Here is a 21,534-nt window from a genome sequence, read left to right as displayed (position 1 = left end):
TTAATGTTTTCCCTCTGCAGCTGCATCATCTGGAACAGGCATAAACCTTGCCATGCCTCATTTACTTCCAGTTCCTTTTCAAACAGACGTGCACTGTTCCTGGACCTTCCTTTCTTTCCTCACCTCCTGTCAGTGTGTGTTGTACCTCTCACTGGATGAATTCGTGTGCCAGCTGTGCATCTGTATTTCATGATTTTATTTGTGCAGACAGAAGTAGTGTATGAAACCTTCCTACATCATCAGTAATAACAGTGATACTCATGTGACAGCTTTTGGCAGGCAGAGTCCTGAACTGTGGTAACACTTTCAATATTGCTCCCTGATAAATGAGGGTCTTCAACAAATGCATAAGAAGATTGATCTCCATATCTGGGACATTTGGTCTTGAGGAGTGAAATAAGATTACTATAATTTTTCTTTAATTTTTTCACAGATGAAAAAAACTACTTGGAGTCAGGCAGTTATGAAGTAACTCTTCCTGCTCCTTTCTGTACTATATCTTGTGGATGAAACAAAAGTCAGTTTTGATATGCTGCACCTATAATTCATCCTGAATGCTAATGATTTTATTGTCATGATTTTCCCTTTTCCCAGCAGATCAAGATTAGACATGTTTTACTATGTCTAGATATAGTTTAAATGATAAAAGGTCATTTACTACAAATTACATGTGGTTTCTTCAGAGATATGAGTGCAGCACAGTGCATTGTTCTTCTTTATGCATTTGTGTAAGATACAGTTGTCCACAGATGCTGTTACGATACATTTTTCACAGTATGGGAGAGCTTCCTTCACACTGAGCAAAACAATATGTTTATAATTTAGTGAAGGATTAGATTTTAGGCTTTGCATATGCATTTCAATTTAAAAAGTGTTGCTCTCTGTCCAAGACTGCCCAGCTATAACCAGCCTTTCTGAAACTGAGGCGTTTGTTAATCCTGTGGGACAGTTGCAACTTGTCAGTTTTTATAAATTGCTGTCTTTATGACAGGAAACTAGGAGGGGCAGGGTCTTGCATCTGAATATAACAGCAAGGAGAAAATAGGGACATAATGACAGATGTGTCCCCAAGTCGCTGTTCTCTATGGTGGAAGCAACACCCAGAGCACGGCTCTGCTGAAAAACTGGATGAAAGCCATGAGAACTCTTTAAGCATCCGGTAAATATTTTGCCTGGGTAAAGAGAAGACCTCCTGCAGGACAATTAAAACAGGTTTTTTTATTTGTATTGTTTCTGTTCAGTGCTTTCTAAACACAGTAACTATTTTTATATCTTTTGTGATTGTAATAAAAAGTATTCTTTACTTTTAACTGAACATATCTGTTGAGAATGATATGAGGATGAATGGCAAGACATTGTCAACAGAGTAGTGAGTCATACAGGGGGGTTCAGTCATGCTTGTAGCATCCAGCACCCTCAGGTGAGATTGGGATTCCTGGAAGGTTTCTAGCTGGTCCATCCCTAAGCAGCACAGAATGGCTTAAGAGCTTGTGAGGCAAAGTGTACCTCCTGGTCCAAGTGTACCAGGAGGTACAGCTTCCACTGAGTTTGTATTCTCTTCATGGTTAAATTGCTGATGTGAATTATCTTTTAATACAACCAGGAGTATTGAGGCATGTGTCTGGAGGGCTATAACTCACACCATTGCTTTCAATTGTCTTTGCTTATTCTATAAAGATGATAAGTTAAGGGCTAAAGTTCAAGGCTGGTACAAAATGTTTAATGCGGTGCAAAAAAAGCAATAAAAATACAGAGTTTGTCTAAATGCAATAGTTTTAAAATTCAAAGCACTATAAAATAAAACTTCTAAAATATTCTGAAGATTACATTGTTGTTTTTGTTTTGTCATTTTTGGTTTTTACTCCTAGAAAACAGTCTGCAATTGCAGACTGCAATTGCATTGGCCGGAGCAAATACTTTGTCCTTTATGTTAAATAGCTTGATGAAATAGGAAAGAGAAATGGACATTGCTTAGTCCTTTGCAAGGCCTGTAAAGCTCAAATATTCCTTATACAGTAGATGCTCTAACTGACTATCATGAAGGGCACTTGTAAAGCTCACTCTCTAATAGATGTCGCTCTTTTGTTTCCCTCTACTCTTTTGCAGCAAGTGACCGGCAGAAGTTTTGGTGAGAAAGATTTTCGTTCTGGATTAGAAAACGGTATTCTTCTGTGTGAGTAAGTAATGCTTACAGTTTTAAGCCTTGAATACAATCTTGACTAAAGTAGAAAACAACCTTAGCTAGTATGTTCTATTGTTGATTTCCTTTCGAGAGTTTTGACATTGCACATAGTGGTATTTCACTGCAGTATAATTTCAGTGCCAAAGCTATTGTTATGGTGAGGGTTGAAATGTGGTTTAAAGAAAACAGGTTTTATGAAGTGCTTCCCTCACTCCACCTCTGGTTCTTAGCTGAGTTATGTAAAGCAAAAAAATATGTTTGTTTTTTGGTTTCCTTTTATTTAATGTTGTTAACCACAGATTGGCAAACGGTGTTCCACACCTGCCTGTGGATGTCTCTGCCACAATGAGGCATTTTGGACCAACTCCAAGTCTGAATGCTGTCAGGAGTTAGCCATCTGAATACCATCAATACACAGCTGCTTTAATAGTTTCTGGAAAGGTTAGGTATCCTCTAAAGTTTGCCTAAAGGTGTGTTTCAATGACGTGTTTTGTAATTTTTGGATGAGAGACACAAGTTAGCTTTTGCACATTTGTCTCTGTAGTTCTAATGGCTAGTTTTAGGAAGAGTCTTCCAAAACCTTGTTAAGGTTTACATGCCAAAGCTGGTGACTTCGAAGAGGAATTTGGAAATATACCCTAATGCCCTTAGCCCTGTGAAAATCAGCTTGTCAGGCATTTGGGAGAATCTGTTGATCTGAGTCGCCTGTATGGACCAATTTCTTTCCCTGGATATGCAGGATTGTCACTGAAGTTGATAAAAGCTCTCTTTGCACACCAGAATGATGAAGCTTGTGCAAAACTGAATCCATACTTATGAAGATCTCCTGAGATGTGTAGCTGGACAATTGCAGCTATTGGTAAAGTTTTATACTCTTCCAGGTACTTGAACTTGGAAGCTGTTTTCAGCAGTGGAGTTGAGCTAATATCCTGTCACTCAGCTCTAGGTAGCTCACCATAGATCTGAAACCTACTTGTGTAAATACTGTTATATGTCTCACTGGTGTCATTAATCAGAAGCTTGAACTTTAGCTTTTAAAGGTGAAAAAATATAAAGGAAATGATGTGATCTATTTTGATTGCAGTTGCGTGTCTTTGCTGAGGAGTGGCTTTGGGAGGAGGGAAGTAGTTGTTATTGTTGATCTCAAGTTGTGTAACTCAGAAGGAGCATACCCTCTTTGTATTTAAGGGTTGCTTCTCACACAAAATCTCTCTCCTCTGTGTGTTGAAGGGAAGTGATGTGTGCTGAATCACTTCTCAGTGCTCTTTGAATGTTAAGGTTGAATTGTGTTGCATGAAAAGCAAGGGCTGTGTATTTCAAGATTAGATTGTAATCTTATCTGCAAGTAAGCAGAGGTAGTCTGATTTAAATACTGTAAATCTTTGAGATGGAAGGCTTAACTAACTAATATTTTGCTAATGAGACCAATAAATATGTATTTCTTAGAAGGTTGTGAGCTCCAGTCATAACCAGGTCAAGGGGCAGCACTTGGTTATACTATATAACTGTTCTGTGATATTGGGCAAATTGCCTGTCCTCATTTACCACTTGTGGATCAGTGCAAATCAGCCTGAAGGAATCTGTCTCCTCAGCCTCAAATCTTAAAAACCATGAAGTTTGTATTGCTCTTGGTTAGCAAGCTGTGGCTAGTGCATAAAGCTCTGTTAGGTTAATGTGTTAATGAGAAAGTCACCAAATTGGTCTTGATGACAAACGAACTATAGCACCAGCAGTAGAAGTGTACTCCTCACTGGTTCCAAGCCCACTGTAAAAATAGAGAACTTAAAAGAAATTTTTGGGTCTAACACTGAAAGCTTCCAGAGTATCTTCAAAAAGTACTTTGGCAAGTGAAGCACTGACAGTTAATTTTTTATCTGTTGCTCAGTGAAGAACACTGTAAAGCTGCCACAAGTAATACTGTCTTTCTAGACAGTACCTTTACTAATAGCTAGTAACTGTCTTTCTAGGCAGTGACTTTACCAAGCTGCTTTTTGTGACTTATTGGAAAATTACCAGGCTACCTAATGAGAAAAATGTAATGGTATACAAGCTTTCTCATCACTCCTTGTCAGTCTGCTGTGCTTTCATTGCAGCTGTCTTCAACAAGTAGATGAAAACCTGATCTAAGATAACTTCAGAAGATAAGAAATAAATGATAGCTGTCTTGGTTTCTGAAGATGGAAGTACTCATTGTTTTTGGTCAGGTTTTATCTGATTTGTTGAAGGTTTTGGAGAAAAGCAAACTTACCTATGTTTTTACCCACAGGACAGTACTCACTGCAAGGGGCATTAACTGACAGCTCATAGCCAGACACTTGTGTGGGTGGTGTCCATGTGAATGTGGAATAGCTGTGCTTAACTTCTGTGTGACTGTTTCAGGGTTTTCCTCACCTGTTGTATTTTGTGAGGAAGACTGAAAGCAAGCTTGGGCTCTGAGGAATCCCAGCAGCTAGAGGACTGGAAACTGCTGTCAGGAGTGGGGACACAGTCAGCATGCCTTGAATGTCCCAAACATATCTCAAGCTACCTTCTGGCTTTGCAGGTGTTTTGCAGAAGGGAATGAGGATGTTACCATGCCAGAGTCCATTCCCCAAAGACTCTGGTCTGTGCAAAAGAGTGGAGTGGGAATCTCTGTCTCTGTAGCAGGATTGTTTGACCCTTATATACAGTAATGCCAGGCCTGCCTCCACTTGATCCCAATTTTGATGTCCTAGACAGCCTACAGACACAAGCAGCTAACAGACATCACTACACTGGTTATAAATGATTCATTCACATCTAGCAACAATCCACATACTTTAATAAATGAAAATGAATGCAACTGTGCAATGCCAAAAGCTCAGGCTCTTGGGATGAATGGGTTGTGGAGCAGTGCTAATGTGTATGCCTGCCACAGGAGCCTGCAAGCCTTGCACCTGCCTCTCTGGTGGTGTTTGTGCTGTGGCATTTCGATCTGGCCTCTGTACGAACTTTATCGCTTGACGCACTCAGCTGAGAGCTGAGGGGCATATTTAAACAATGCAGGATGCCATAAAGCAACAAGTCAACAGATGAGAGCAACACAAGCCCTTTATTCTTTCTGGCTGTTGGAAAGCCCACTTGTGCAGTTGCCCAGACAGTGGTGACTCTAATTGTTCACTCAGCTGTGCTGAGAAGCCAGTGACTACGACTTCTGTTTGTCTGAAATGAGTTCATGTTTTTTTAGCATAGCTCTCTGACATCAGTGCAGATGGTGATTTCAGCAGGGATATAATAGCTATATAGGCAGAGGCAGTTCTTTCTCTGTTCATGCTTTGTGAATTAAATTCTCATTTGAAAAGACTGAAGAGTTCTGCATGGGTGGGCAAATATGCCTTCCTGGGGTCATGGTTGAAAGCTATATGATGCAGGAATACAACACCAGTAGCAGGAATATCATTGGAAATCCCCTATTGCTTCTCCGGCACATGTTCAATTTTTTTTCTCCCTTGCTACATAGCTTTCATGTTTAGGTTTGACCCAGATATCATAAGAAGCTAGAGGATTAATCAGAAATAAATTAGATCTGGTTGTGCAATGCTTAGGTCTTCCTATTCTATGGATTCAGACATCTGAATGAAGGTTGACTGCCAAAAAAGTGCATATCCTGTCTCTGTCTGCTCTGCTGGTCTGGGCAGTTCTGTTGTGTTTTTTAAAACAGCAGTTAAGGAAGTCAACGTTCCTTTTATTTCTAACCATGCAACAATTTCTATAAATAAGTTTAAAAATTATTGCAAGAAGAAAAAATGCATGTCTTGATGCAACCTTGACCTTTTGTTTCTGCTCTAATATCCTTGCAAATACATTTTCAGTGTTTTTGCCCTTCCTCTTGCTGCCAACCTCCCCTTGTCGAGCTCTGCTACTGCAGGATTCCTTCCTTCATGTTAGGTATTTGGTAGTTAAAGACATCTCTGTAGGGATGTGAGACTTCAAAAATTTGAGTTAATTGCTTGCTTTGATATGATTATCCAAACAGGATATATATCCAATCTACGAACTTCTGACATGCAATTGGAATCATATTTTCTCTCAAGCTTTCTCTGGAATCAAGTAATCCTGTCAGCCTGAAAGTTTGTATTAGTAGTGATGAGATTCTGATGTCAGGAACAGGACCAGACCATAAAGAAGAATAACAGCAACAATTGGGATATGGATCCTGGGCACAAGACCTTAAACAATGAACTAAACCAGTTGGATATTAGCAGAAATTATTTGGCTTTGCAGTAGAGTCTAACAACATCATGATTGTGTGTAATACCTTGAGTTCTGTATGTAGAACATTTTAACTGCATGTCTGGTTTATGTATGTATTAAAATCAATTTACAGTAGTACATGCATACAAAATAAATCTGATTTTTCTCAAGCATGAAAGTTCTAATAAATATTTCTCTGCATATCATACTCGTATAAAAATGAAAAAAGACTAACTGTATGTGGTTAAAGATGGATGTCACTTTCCTGTGCAGTTCTGGAAATCAACTTAGGAGCAGTTTCCTGAGGTCTTCTGGGTTTTTTAGGAAATTATTTTATCTATTAGCACGTGGCATTATGTAACTTCATAATATGTGCAGAAACTATGATTGTTCTTTGAAACTATGCTTATTCTTTGACTCTGTAATTTTTATCTTGTTTTTTGAAAGAGGAAATACAAAGATGTTATTGTGTTTTTAAGTTATCTTGGTAAAATTGTGTGTGTACAGTGAACTAAAAAAAAGTACACTTTGTACACTTTAGCTGTTGTAGGATAATATATAGGAAAGGCACTTCTGCTGTGCATACTTTGAATATATGCTCTTAAAAAGTACAAGAAAGTTTCTAGATTTTACTTTTAAATAAAAAAGGTGATAAATTAGTAATGCACATAGATTACTTTAATAATATTTAAAGCAAATATGATAAGTTACTATAAATCTGAGCAAACTGAAGGTGATTATGACCAAGAATTACTTAAAGGAATTTATAATTTATTCTGTCATGATAATTATTTTCTTCCACAAGTAAGAAATCCCCTTAGCTTGTGTTCTTCATGTTGATGGTGATGAATGAGCTGCATTTTCTCATCCTGGTTCTGGTACATCTGACCAAGCCTTGAGCTGACATAAGTGCAGTTGTCAACAAGGTCTGGCCGTGGGCCAGATCAGCACAAGTGTAATGCTGTGGAATAATAAAACTGTTGTGCTCTGAGTCAGTGGCACCATGAGGTATGTAGAACAGCCTTTGCTGTTTATATGGTGTTTCAGTCCTTCTTCTTGCAAGTTAATGTCACTTATGTCATCTGGTAGGGGAAAACAAATAGTCTTTGTAGGTGATAGGTTTTTTCAGATATATCATTCTAATTGTCTGTCAGTACTATGGGCCTGGCATCAGTTCAGCACTTGGCTGTGTCGTGAACAGTGGAGAAGTCAGTGGATGCCCAGCCCTTATGCTTAATTAGTATTTTGCTTGCCTTTTCTGTTCTTGGAAATCAAGAAGGTATTTGAGTTTCGTAGGCATATTTCAAGTTTTGAGTGTGACCCATGCTTTGAGGTGAGAAGGAATTGGTGTTTTCCTGTGGTTTTTGGGCTCCGTGCTGTAAAACCGAAACATTATCAGCATCCTGAATTTGGCATGTTGCCAGGTTTGAGAGATGGGCCCCAAGGTTCATTAAGCATTAAGATTAGGTTCATGTGAGGACATTTGAAATAGTTTTATACGAATACGGAGTCCTTAATCTGTAAGTTTTATTGCTGTTTCATAATGAAGAGCTATTTATTAATACAGTTTAGATGAGGGGCCAAAGGTAACATAAACCGTAATGCTAAGCCTGTGATGAGAAGAGGGGAATAGATAGTGAAGGGCATGCTTAAACAGGCAGAATGACCTCTCCTTGTATTTATGTTTAAAAATGCAAAAATGCATTTTTGCAGACTGAATAGTAGAGCTTTTTCACTGATGCTTGGTTTGACAGAGCAAGAGAGGAGACGGTGGAGCACTGATCCACTCAAAAGGAGTGTTGCTTAAATGCAAGGCAAAGTAATCCTGTGAAAAGTTTCAGCTTTTCAAGAGTGTATGTTTAAGAAAGCATATTTAGCAGTTTTAGAATGCACATCCATGGCCATTGTTACTTAGTGTAAAAACTATGCATGAATTGTAAATTTATAGATGCATGAGATACTCTTCACATCATCAGTCCTTGTGATTGAAAGTTGTATATAAACAGCTTGTGAAGTTACTTTCTTCCCTTTTGCCTTTCTTGAGCTGTTTGCAAGGCCTCTATTTTGTTCATATTTTTAGTTTTTGGCAGAGCAAGACTAATGCAGTCCTGTGTTTGGAATATTGTTTTCTCAATACTACATATTTGCATAGGTCTTTATTAACATTTTACATATTGGACTGGACCGTGAGCCCTTCATAAGACAAAGGCAGTTCTGTCCTGCTTGTTAAAAAAACACCTTGTTCATCTGATTCTAAATAAATGATGTCAGGGGCATCATTAGCAATCACTCAAGAATGTTTTCCCAAAAATATTTTTGTGACCTCATGAACATGTTTATATTTTGAAACTTCTTAGCCATGTCTTTTGCAACAAAATATTTTGGCTTTTCATTATTCACTGTTTCAAGGTGATTTGTTCATCTTTAAGACTAATAGTGGATTTTTCTGTCCTTTTAAAATATTTGGGGGCATTTTGGAGCTGCTACTAGACCATGAGTTAAAAATATGTGGATACTGAAGCTGTCTAGGCTAATAATTATCAAGTGCTGAAAGACTGCTTGTTTGAATGTAAGTCTGTAAAACTTGATTTGAAGGGAGAAATCTCTCTGTGAAGGTTTACTGTGGATAGAATTTCCTGAATTCTCAAATATGAAATGCCCTTTGACTTTTAGATCAGATTATTAGTCAGCTTTTCTTTTTAGGAACATGATCTGTTACTTGAGCAAAGAGCTCTGTTGGATACCTCTACCTCCAGCCTGGATTGATCTGTGAACACACATCACTTCAGCCTTTCTTTTCTTCTTATTCTCTGAAGATGCTTCTCATCCATTTCCTCCTAGAACTGAGGTCTTTTTGGAGGCTGGGTTTTGGCAGCCATCCTCTGAATATTTTTGTAACTGACGCTTTCTTGCAAGAATTTCATGGGCAGTTTATAGGTGCTTTTCATTAGATCTTTTATCAACTGTTGCCTGAAACGTCTTCTCTTCCTGGCAGAAGTTTTTCAAATTCTTAACTCATGATAAAAAACCCCAGGAAGGTCTAATAAATTAGTCACACAGTGGCTAGCACTGATTTCAGCTTGTCTGTCCAGCTATGGAGATACCTTATCTTCTGGAATGCCAAGCCTTGGGGACAGCATGAGTAGAGCATTGATTCTTCCTGCAGCTATGAGAGCTGGTTTTTATCAGGGGAAGGAAGTGACCTAGTATCTCCCTATGCTGGGACTAGAGAGCTTTCCAATTCCATCATGCCCTGTTGTTTCTATAAGGTGGTAGGCCAGGTCTAAGGTTTTAGCTTCTATGCAGTGTCTTACTGTCCACCAAGCCAGCTCCTGGCATAGGGGAAAGGGAGGATGAGTGTCTGGTTGCTCCAGGGGAGATTTAGATCGGATATTAGAAAAAATTTTCTCACCGAAAAGGTTGTAAGGTATTAGACCAGGCTGCCCAGGAAGTGATTGAGTTACCATCCCCAGCAGTGCTGACTTAACAGCTGGACTTGGTCGTCTTTGAGGTCTTTTCCAACCTTGATTACTCTATGTTAGACTGAAAATTGCAAGAGAACTTTGAGAAGAACAGAGGGTTGTTCTGACTCAGCCCAGGTGCATAAGTGCTAGAGGTGGTGAGCAGAAATCCCCACAGAAAGCTTGAAGGGTCTGAGAGTGGGTCATGCATGTATGTAGAGACTTATGCATGTATGTAGAGACTTGGGTTTTGTGCATGGAGCCTGAAAATTCATAGTTGTATCCTGGTTTGGATTATTGATTTTTGGGCTTTTGGTGGGATTGTTTGGCTCAAAATGTGTGAAGGATTAGGATTAGGACTGGGGAAGAGGGCACAGGCTGGAGCTGTAGATGCCAGAGGAAGATATGTGGTGCAGATTTTCTCTCGTGAAAACTCTTTAACTAGGACATGGCTGGGGACAGAAGGCCCAGGGCAGGCAAATCCTTTGGTTGGGATTGGTGGGGCAAGAAAGCGTGGGACTGCAGTTGTCAGGGGCTCCTAGGAGAAGGTGCGAGTTAGTGGATTTTGTTCCTCTGCAGAGTCTATCCCTTGGGCAATGGCCAAGGATCTTGTGCCAGGTCCCCAGTGCAAAATGGTGATCTGTCTTGTTTGCTCAGTATTTCAACAGAAACCCACAGAGCTGATAAAACTTTACATACCTAGACACGTGCTCTATGAAAGTCTGAATTGGCACAGAAAATTTAGTTTGTGTATAGAGGCCTATGGCAGAAGAGGTATATTTAGTGGATTTTTGAGAAGCTGGGATGGACACTAACTGTGAGAGTGAGGGCGACCATTGAGACCCTGCACAAACAGCACAGCTTTTCAGCTGGCTTGGTAGCAGAGCAAGCTTAAACCACTCAAAGTTTTGGCATCTGGATTGTTGCTCTAGATGAGGCAATAAGTCAGAAGCAGACAGTCTGCTCTGGAAGAAACCTCCCTTTGACATATTCTGCAGCAAGCAAGTCCTGGGGGGTTTGGTGCCAGACTGCTTAGAAATGCTTCTAATAGGAGAGAAACTTTTTAATAATAATTTTAATTCCTTCCTCAGGCTTTACCATCTTGCCCCATCCTATTTCCTCTCTCTTCAGCCTCCAAATGGTGACCAAAAATGTTGTTTGTTCTCTACTCCTTTCCTTCCTCTCAATTTATCCTTCTGTATTTCACAGGGAAGTCTGTACAAGCCATTTTGAAGATTTATTCAGAATGGGTTTTGGCATTTGAGGTTTCCAATAAGAGCTCTTTATTTTGCTTTCTATTATTGCCTATGACTTTTAATCTGCACCTGCAATATGGGTTATGGTGCTGATGCATTCATGTTTGAGTAATAAAGAAAATGGGATGCTTTAGCTAATACATTCTTTTTTTCCTGAAACTGAATAGGCAGACTGAGGATTAAAACCACAAGAGAGCTACAGTATTTGGAAAGAAGTCCTCTGGCAAAAAAAAAAAATAAATTATATCTTAAATTGCCTGGTGTAGCAGCTAAATGGAAAATAGTAGTTTTATAAAGTTGCTGCTCTGTGAGGTTAAAAGGTACCATAGTATCTTCTGGGGAAAAAAAAAAAGTAATTCTTTTTCCATCTGTGAAATAAAATAATGGTTCTAGAGGATAGGCAGTTCTTTTATTGGTGTTCTCTTAATCTAATGGGGAAAAGTGATTTTTTTTGTAAATAAAAGTATAATAATTCATTTGGTTTTAGGACATTGCTGTTAGATTCTACCTTAAACAGAAGAGGAATAGTACAGCCATCTCTATGAGCTTGGGTTACAGAGTTTTTAACTTCAAGAATATTTTAAAATTACCCCCAACTCCCAAAAGTATCATTCCTATTTGTTTTGATGCTACTCCCAATAGAGGATGGTGTTGGAGAAGTGGGAACTTCAAGAATATAATAACATGCATACAATTTTGGACAAGGGGAACAAAAGCATTGCTAACTATGATTAGAAGAAAGTGAGAATCTCCCACTCTGCTCCCCTGTTGTGGCCAAGTGATTGCAGAAACCCAACCTATATACTGTTTCAGGGAGACGCAAAGGGAAAGAGGTGAGGAAAAGTGATCACTTCAATGTTCATAAAGCCAGATGTTCACTACAGGAGGGATGAAAATGTTCATGGACTTTTAAACTGCCACAGTCCTAAGGAATCAAGCAACAAATAATGTGCCACAGTGTAGAGATGGCCCTTGGTGGAGCTCTGAGCAGTGGCACACTGCCTGTTATCCTAACTCAGAAGTAGGAAGCTGAAAACCATCACAGACTGTTAGCTTTAGTTGAAAGTAATGTTCTTCTCATTTGGATAAACTTTTCAGGAGCACCTCTGAAATATTAAATATGAATAATTTTACTACCACAACAAGCTGCCAGAGGAGTCTTCTCTTGAATGGAGACCATGACAGCCCAAAATGAGGTTCCTCTGTTCCATGGAGCTGTTCTAATTTTCAGAGAGTTTCAAATTTAAACAGACATCATTTTTTTCCTTCAAAGGTCTTGAATTGATGATTTTCTTCCCAGTGGATGGAACTGGTTGAATTTTTCTTTGGATAAAAAGCATTATGGTTTTCTCTTGGGGGAAGGGTGGTGAAGACACAGTGTTTGTTGCAACAGGATTTTACAATTAAAATTCCCCACTTTTAGAGGCTTGGTCATTTTTTTGAGTATTGTAACAATGAACCATGTCAGCACATCTCATAGCATGCTCATGGGTGGTGAGGAACTTGGATTTGGAGAGTTGCTAATCTTTAGACACTGAACAGTGTTCAGCTGTGGTATCACTGGTGTTTTCATGATGAGATGGGAGGTTTATGAATTCCCTTTTTATTTGTCTTCTCTCATTTATGATTTATGGGGCCCTCCGTTCAACACAATATATGGAAGAATGGCATTTAATTTCAAGTTTAATATGAAAAAAATAGACAGGCCACCCATAAAGTGTACATCCTTTCTCACTTTCCTGCAGTGCAGAAACTGCCATAGCTGGATGCCTTCTAGGTTTCTGCTCTCAGGCCCTTCTAGGCATGATCTGCCTGTACACAGGTAAGGCAGGCTGATGTGTCAAAATTCACCCAGAGTCTGTCTGGGTCACTGATGTGATCTAGATCAATTTAGAATTTAAAATAAATACTATTGTGTTACTGTGCTGTGGATATTCTCCATTTCAGTGATCAAATTTGGGTGTCCATATATGTTTTCAGAAGGGAGAAAGGGGAGATTCTTTTTTTCTAGTCACACTGAAATCCTTATATACTGGGGGAAAATGTTTGATAATTTGGATTTTATGACTTTCCACTCATAAAATATTCCTTTCTCATAACAGGTTGCTGAATGCGATAAAGCCAGGGTTGGTAAAAAAGATCAACAGACTACCGACCCCCATTGCAGGTTTGGTGAGTATATCAAATGGAGGAAAATGTTTCAGTCCTGCTTTTTGCACCTTGACATTGACTATGGGATTCATAAAGCAGTTATTTTTGTAATTTGAACTCTTCTAGCCTAGTAAACTCAGACAGTCCCTCTGAAATTGGAATGCTCTGTGTAGTCACCTTAAGACCTTTCAGTCTTTTTTTTTCCAGAAGTAGGCAGTATTCAAGTGTCAGGGTATATTTTTAGAGGAAGATGATCTTCTTGGTTATATATCACCTCTCAGTTGTGGCACTAGCTTTAGAAAAACTGGAATGCATGCATTAGAAGCCACCACCACAAAAAGATAGTTTTTGGAAAGGAAGAAAACTGTACTTGTATATTTTGTCTCATTTTCCCTCTCCCCAGAATACCATAGTCTGCAGATAACATTCATTCTGGGACTGTCTGGGGAGCTGTTTCATGTTGACTTTAAGGGCAGACCAAAATTTGTCCAGACTCTGTTGTAAGCAAGGAAGACCACAGAGGATGTGCTGACAGCTCATGGGCTGCCAGGAGCGCTGGGTGCTCAGGGGGTCGCCTCAAGTGGGGGCACAATCCTGTGCTTGCTGGTGGGGCAGAAGGTGGGAGTGGTTCTAAAAGGATTAGCCACATAGACATATGGCTGCACTGATTTTACCTTCAGCTGTAATTGGGAATAAAGGGTCCTTGAGCACGTGGAAGGTAGCCATCCTTTATTTAGACTCATAATGTGCATACGTGGTTCCTTTGTGTTCTGGCAGCGTTCTTATTGTGGCGTATACAAGATTCAGAATATATTACTGAAGTTGAGGTTTCTTTGTATAAACAACACTAAAAAGTTTCAGTGTATCAGAAACCATGTTATATTTGCTGTTAAATTAGCTCTACAATGCTGTTGCATAGCCTTTGAGGCTGGGTCTATCAACATGTAGATTGACAAGGCTATTTCTGCATGAATACCGCCTGGTAGAATCTCATTTTTGATCCCCACCACCCTTTCTCTGAAGTCTCCTTGAGTGCCTTTCTTTTGCCTCTAAAACCCATCTAGTTTTATTCCTTTGCTGTCCTATTTGAAAGGAATATTTGATATAAACAGCTGAAAAAAGTACCAGTAGTGCAGTTTTCTTTTCCTTGGCTCGCTTTCAGGAAAGACTCAATTTTTGTTATGACTGTTTTAAGAAGATTATATTGAATTACACTGTTTTTTTTCCTTATTCATATGGAAAATCCCAATGGTAAGGTGGTTATAGTAGGAAGGACATAGAAAAAAGTCATTATGTGTGTGTATTTTTCTCATTCCTTGAGATAGAGCTCTCTTGCAAGATGTGTATCTTCAAAGCATCATAAAAAAAGAAGTTTTCAGGCTACTAATGATACAGTAAATCTTTTTTTTTTGTGTTGTAAAGTCACTTTATTACCTCTGTACCTGTGTCCTCTGATTTCCTTTATAACTGCTTTTCTAAGTATTTTTTCCTAATAAATAATTAGGCTATTTCAAAAGTTCACTGTTTGAGTTATTGAACATTACCAATGAATGTTTTAATGTACTGTTCTGTGAATGAATTGCTCCAAACAAAGCAATCAAAATTTCCCCTTGCTTTCCAAGACATCTGGTTCCATACCTGCTGACTTTTGTTGCCATTTGTAGTTACAGTGGTGAGTAAGTGGCTGCTTTAAGGACTGCATGTGAATTAAAAGGATCAAGTGTTCTATCTAGTCTGTTATGCTTATTTATGGTGTATTATTTAAAAGTACAGCCATCAGGGGTGTATTTGAGCACAGGGTGTATCCTTTTCTTTTCACTAACCTGCACCATGCCTATGTATCTGAAAAAGAAATTAAAATATTGACACTATGGTCCAGAAGCAGTTTTACCTCCCAGGTAGTATGACCCTACATGTGAGACATTCCGTTATTAGTTGCCAATTTTTCTTTATTATCTTAGTTTTGGTTGGCTTGACATACTAAATAGTTACTTCTTTCCAGTTATTTCACCCCAGTAAGTGTGATTTCCTCAGGTACAAGTAGAAATGCTGTGAAAGCTTCAGTACCTTTTCTTCCTTGCATGAGATACATGCTTTTAAATCCTAGATTCTGCTTCTGCCTAAAAAGTGTAATTGAGTTACTGTAACAGAATTAATTTCTTTCCTGTATCTGATAGAATAAGTTTTTATTTCACTAGGAGAGACAATAAGTATGTTTTCTTTTATACACAGTAGGAGCAAAAACTTATGAGTAGTTGTGGAGTACTCAAAGTGCCTTTTGTTTCATCCTTAACCTCTAGAGACACAAACAGTTGTATATTACATAGCTCTACAAAATGTCTACTTGACTCTAATTCTCCAATGATAGTCTATTTTTCTCCTTTGTTATGGTAAGGAAAAATTAGGAAGTGTCCTTTATTGAAGGAAAATAACAGTAAACTTGAAGCCCATATCAGACACATGCTGAGGTGTTTACTTTGAAGTATTATCAGGTGTAACAATTTTGCCTATATTTCATGTTTGAGTGACTTCTCAAAACACTTCTGTAAGTATTATGTATAACTGGTTCAGTGTTGACAGACTGAATTCTTCAAATCTTTCCTGGCATTTAAAACTAGATGAATCTGCAGTTACTCTGAAATTCTGACCAGTGACTTGCTCATGTATTTTAAGAGGGAATAATTTATTTGCAGATCTTGCAGACCAGAACACCAGTCATTTAAGTAAAATTTATCAGTTATCGTGCTGTGGTGTTAAAGTAAGAACTCAAGGATCTGAATACCACCATACTTAGCACAGGCTGTATAAATACACAAAGATGATCTTTGTCTATTTGCAAGTCTAAGTCAGGATGTGGATTGTATGCAGCATTACATATAGAATTACATATGTTCAGCTTGGCAGGCTTGTTTGTAACTTGCTTTGATCTCCAGAAGTGCCGACTGCTTCTGTTATCGCAGCAAAAATGATACATTGCTTTAATGAAAGAAAATGTAGGACCACAGCTTTGGTATTCAGACTTACAGTATTAAATCTGATGAAGTGTTTTATCATTCTTGTTCAGTATTCATTAATCCTGAAAGCTTATGCTCCCACCAAAAAGCAAATTCACAAAGCATTTAAAGAACATATTAGGCCTAGGTAGGAGTAGCAGAAGAAATTTTCTCATGTGAAAAAATTGATACTGAGCATCTTTGTTCTAAGACTGTCAGGTTTCTAGAACCATCATTTAATGTATTTATTTGTAGAGGGCTGGAGAAGTGTTTTGTCTAAGTATTAAAAAACATCGGGAGCTGCAGAAGACTTGCAAAGGTGTATTAGAGTACAATGAATATAATACAACTTTTACAAAACCAGCAATTTTTTTGAGTGAGTTGCTGTTGCTTTCTTTCATTTTGTATGATATTCACAGTGAATACAACTAATTTTTAAGGTTTCTACTAATTGTAATTTTGTACCTCTAGACCTGATTATCTATTCTATAAAAAATTACCAGCATCGCCGTAGATAAGGTTTGCTCTATAATACTAACTACTGTATGTTGACTTTATTTTTCCCTTAAAAATATTCCAGCTTTTGCTTCCTGTCCCTGAATAATGTCACTCTGTGAGAAAATAAAAGGCTTCTGCCTTATCTTTTGTTTGACAGGATTTAGGGGAGTTTATAGCATTACTTCAGTTCCTTGAACAATCCCCACAGGAGCTCAGACACTTACTTCAGAGGCTGTGTGAATGATTCTCACATATAATAGGAGGAAGTAGTGAAGACAAAGATGGAGAGATGAACTTTAGCTTGGATCTTGGCTCATGTTTCAGCACTACTGCATAAAAGATCTGTTTACTGTGGCATCCAGTTTTCAGTTTGTTTATGGTCCTTAACTTTGTGACATATGTATGATATAGCACTGGAAAAAATAGACTTGCAGGAGTCACCTGGTTGCATGGTTATCGCACCAAGATGAACGGAGGCAGAATGTGCTGCTTAAGAAAGCTTGTTCCTTTGAAAGCAGGGTTGGGTTTTTTTCCCTCATTATTTTCCCAGGAAGTTTCTTTTGGCAAAGTGTTCTCTGAGAGCTTGCTATTACCCTTAATAAGAGCAGCTATCTGTCTGCTGGTGCTGGTAGCTTGTTCTTATGCTGTAATATTGCACAAATTGTAAGTTTGGGGTTTTTCTACTTATATGTTATTTCAAGGAAATGTTGTCCTTATGTTAGCTTTCAGGAGTTTGAGCTACTAATTAAGTTCAGCAAATGAGATCTTGTTTCTTCATGCAGATATGAACCTCAAAATAAAATTACATGACCCAAATACAGTATAGTGTGTCTCACACAGTTAAAAATAATTAGCAAAGATAAATACACAAAACTTTAACCAACATGCATTATTTTTATCACTCTCTTCATTCATACCTCTTTGTTACTAATTTTTTTTTTAATTATCATCTTGGTTTTTTTCTTTTAAATTTGTCACTCTCCCTTTAGTTCTAGTTCTTTCTAGAAAAAGCGTGCTCCTATTGTAATATATAGAGTCATAATATATGATAGTTTCTGTTTTCTTGTTTTGTACTACTACTATTCTCTGCTGAACATATTCATTTCCCATCACAATTGTATTCATAAAAAAGTCTTGCTGTGTAAGTTGTGGTACATGTGAAGTAAACAGAAGCAAAATTTCCTGTCTATCTAAAAACAATAAGTTCTTGGCACTCACATTCCAAAAGCATTTTTGTGAGTGTTGATGTACAACAAAGTGTCACCAGCATAGCAAAATACTGTGCAAACCATTCTGCCATGTTTTCTGTGGATCTTCCTTGCTAAATAGTAATTGGTTTCTCTACACTTCTTGTGCCTGCTTTCAGTTCTGAAATCTGAATGCTTGACGAATCCAATATTTAAGATCTAGCCAGTAGTTGAGAGCAGCACTGTGTGCTTTGGCTCATCACATAGTGTACTACATAATGAATCTCTTTACTAAAGCAAGAGTATCCTTAAAATAATGGTTAGTAGCATGTCCTTGTATTCTTTATGTTGTTTGGGTTTTTTACTTCCCTAGCTTTCTAGACTGCCTTCAAATTGATTTTCCATTTAAACTTTCTTGCCTTGGGTGTCATCTGAGCTGGACAGAATTACCTTATGAAATTCCTGTTAAATGCATTTAGCTGTACATTGTATTCATAAACATTTCTAAGTTACACAAAGAGTATAAAAGCAGACTAACAGGTGTTTCTTAAGCACATTGTTTGCAAACAAAATCTGTGTGGAACAATCTGCAGTGAAGTTGTGGCTAATTCATTGCAGAAGAGGAAAACAGTCATCAGTTCAAATTTGGCAGGAAGCACAGAAAAAGCAGTATCGGGGGGAAAATGAGAAGCAAACAAATAAAACTCAAAAATTTATATGGAAATTCAGCTATAATTCTTTTAAAAACTGAATTGAAGGGTTTTATTGCTTCCAATTAACCATACAAATGCTGTCCTGGAAGCATTGCTCTCCTGCCATTTAAACTAGTATTGCAAATGGAAAATACAATGCTGGCATCTCATTTTGTATTTTATTGATTAAAATGGCTGTGCTTACTCTGGTGTGTTTGGTTTTGTTCCAAATTCTCAAACATTTGATGCTGGAAATGAATAATTGATCTGATAGCAAATGTACTGGAGACATATTCCACTGCTTCACTTGGGTTCAGCCTGTGTTGCCTGGCTGCCAAGTTGTACTATAATCTGATGTATGCATGCAAGAGAGGCTGAAATAATAGGAAATTAATAAAAGGCATGTACTATAGAAAAATAAACAAACAAAACAAAGGGAGGTAAATGACCCCACCTTATTTATTTGTTTGTTATGGTCTGAGCTGCATTTAGCTGGAACACATACCCTCAGAGAAGTGAGTTCAACTCCTAGTAGTGTTCATGTTCACCATCTCTGTGTGGCTCATGAGTTGTCCCTAACATCCATGGGCAGTCCCTTCCTTCCTCAGCTACCAGCTGCAGTGTTGTGTTTATGATGGCTGGAGGTGAAACTTGGAATTAAGAACCTTGTTTGTTTCCAAATTGCCCATTATTGATCCCTCAGGTGTTTTTGTGTGCTTTCTACACCACTGGCCCCAACCAGAACCCAGCCAGGACTTTGGCAGACCAACCTCACTGCTGGCCTAAAGTCCCATCTTCTGGATGCTTCCTTGGCTGGAGTGCTCACAGTGCACTCAATAAGCTAAGCGGTTTTTTGGCTGGGACTACTCCTTGTCGTGCTGAGGATCCTGGCCCTCTCTGCCAGTGTCCAGGAGTTTATCCCTTGTTATAAGATGAAGTCTCTCACTACCCAGGCTGCTCTGAACAGTTTCCTTGCTGGGTGAGAACAGCACCAGCCAAGATGGGTAAATGTTTGCAGCACACTTGTGAAGGATGGCTGTGATCCATAGCTGTGGTGGACATATGCAAACTTTGTCATGTTGTTGAGAACTCTTCTGAAACTAGACTGGTTAGGATTCAAAGGTGCAGCATTTTCACAGTCAGCTTAAGCTGTGCCCTCAGCCTGCTGAGCTCTGCTGCTGAGAATGTCAGGACTTGGTTTGGCCAAATGCTAATAATACTTGTAAGCCCTTTGTGGCAAGGATCATCTGTTAGTCTGTTTTTGTCTAACACCTCACCCCATGAGTCCTGCTCCATGGCCAGGACTCCTAGACAGTATGTTAATACAAATAATAAATAACAGCTACAAAAATATCACAAGCATTCCTATGTCATTCACAGTCTCATTTTAGACTGCTCTCCCAACACCTGTGAGTTTAATCAGTAGGTTTATAATTAGCTTTATTCCCACTGAATAATATAGAACATTAATATGCAAATTTGGAGGCAAGGGGAACCTTTTCTGTGATAAAACCAAGAGGGGATGGTCACTGCAGAGGATGTCCTTTTTTGAATTTTTTTTTTTTTTTTTTCTGTATGAAGACACTCTCTGCCTGCCCAGCCTTAGCATGCTTTAGGAAAAAGTATTTGATTAAAAGCAGGGTCTACCTGTTTTAGGGCTATCAAGTGACTTCAAAGATGCTATTTATAAAATGTCATGATGATTGTTTTCTGGGGGTTTTTTTTGGTAGGGTTTTTTAATTTTTTTTTTCCATAGGAAGTTTAGTAAACTGAAGGGATAACATTTGAAAACAGCAAAAAGAAAAACATGCTACTGATGAAGTGATAATACTAGGCAGCTGAAATGTGATCTTGACCTTATCATTGCATTAAACTTTACTATAGATGACAGGGTCTTTCTTGGTTTGGGGAGGGCAGCTGGCTTCCAGGAAGGGCTCATTTTGTAGCCATGAAAAATGTACGTTGCCTACTGGAATAACTGCTAGTTTTGCTTTTAGATGCAGGAGTCCTTCTGCAAGTTCAGCCATGACTTGCATTATATTGGTTTAATGACACTGAGGCGAGTGAATATTTCAGAAATAGTGAGCTTTTGAAAAATAATCTCTAACTATCTGTAAATATCAGAAAATATAACAGTTTAACAAATCAATGCCATTTGCCATATAGCTTAAATTCCCACTTAATGAAGTGAAGGATCAGTGCCTTCCTTGAGCTGCTGTCTGGGGAACAAAGAGCCTCCTGAGCAATGATTTATACTCTTCAAAACAAATCCCACTGTTGAAGCTTATGACTTCTCTACATAGTTGGCAAATACCACATGCTCTGGAGACATGTACCATCTTCAGGAATTTTCAATGAAGGAGTTGGATGCTCTGAGTCTGTCAATGTGCTACCTGTGTCCTGTGGGGAATGTGGCACTGTTGCTGTTTTATCCAGGCACCTGCAATTTTTGTGTGCCTTCTATTGCAACATTGATTAGTTTGCAATGAGGATATAAAGAAAGGCGCTGAGCTGGTGTACTGCAAGTGTTTAGGCCAACATACCTAAAATATGCAGAGCTACAACTGTCCATGGCTTGAAGCTAAATAAGCGTCAGCTTTTGTCCTTAGCAAGGAAGACTAGACCTGAGGTTATGGTTGCTTTCAGCTACCCTGAATTTGGCATTCCTGCAAATGACAGCCTTGGCTTTCATATTAGCTGGAGTGGGCAACTGACCTGGCTAAAAATACCCTTTATCTTCCAGCATGAAATGAAATGCAGGCAGGAGAGAAGGAAGAGGCTCACCAAGGTGGGAAAAGAGATGCCATTCCATCAGTTTAAAATAGTTTTGAAACTGCACCTTCAGAGTTTAAACTTAGATGTACTCCTTAAGGTATTGACCAAAAGCAAAGGACACAGGTAT

General features: G+C 38.5%; 1 protein-coding gene across 4 annotated transcripts in view; it reads left to right on the top strand.

Moving 5' to 3' along the window:
• The window catches only part of LIMCH1 (LIM and calponin homology domains 1), a 174,905-nt gene that overhangs the window by 62,562 nt on the left and 90,809 nt on the right, over positions 1 to 21,534 (top strand). For all 4 annotated transcript variants that reach the window (XM_058023743.1, XM_058023742.1, XM_058023741.1 and 1 more), the window contains exons 2-3: positions 2,107 to 2,177; positions 13,214 to 13,283. In XM_058023743.1, the coding sequence (XP_057879726.1) occupies positions 2,107 to 2,177; positions 13,214 to 13,283 (141 nt within the window). The remainder of the gene's footprint in view (positions 1 to 2,106; positions 2,178 to 13,213; positions 13,284 to 21,534) is intronic.

Source organism: Melospiza georgiana, chromosome 5, assembly GCF_028018845.1.
Source record: "Melospiza georgiana isolate bMelGeo1 chromosome 5, bMelGeo1.pri, whole genome shotgun sequence".
Classification (NCBI taxonomy): domain Eukaryota; kingdom Metazoa; phylum Chordata; class Aves; order Passeriformes; family Passerellidae; genus Melospiza; species Melospiza georgiana.
The sequence above is the reverse complement of the archived record's forward strand: the minus strand, read 5'-3'. Positions and strand labels throughout refer to the sequence as shown.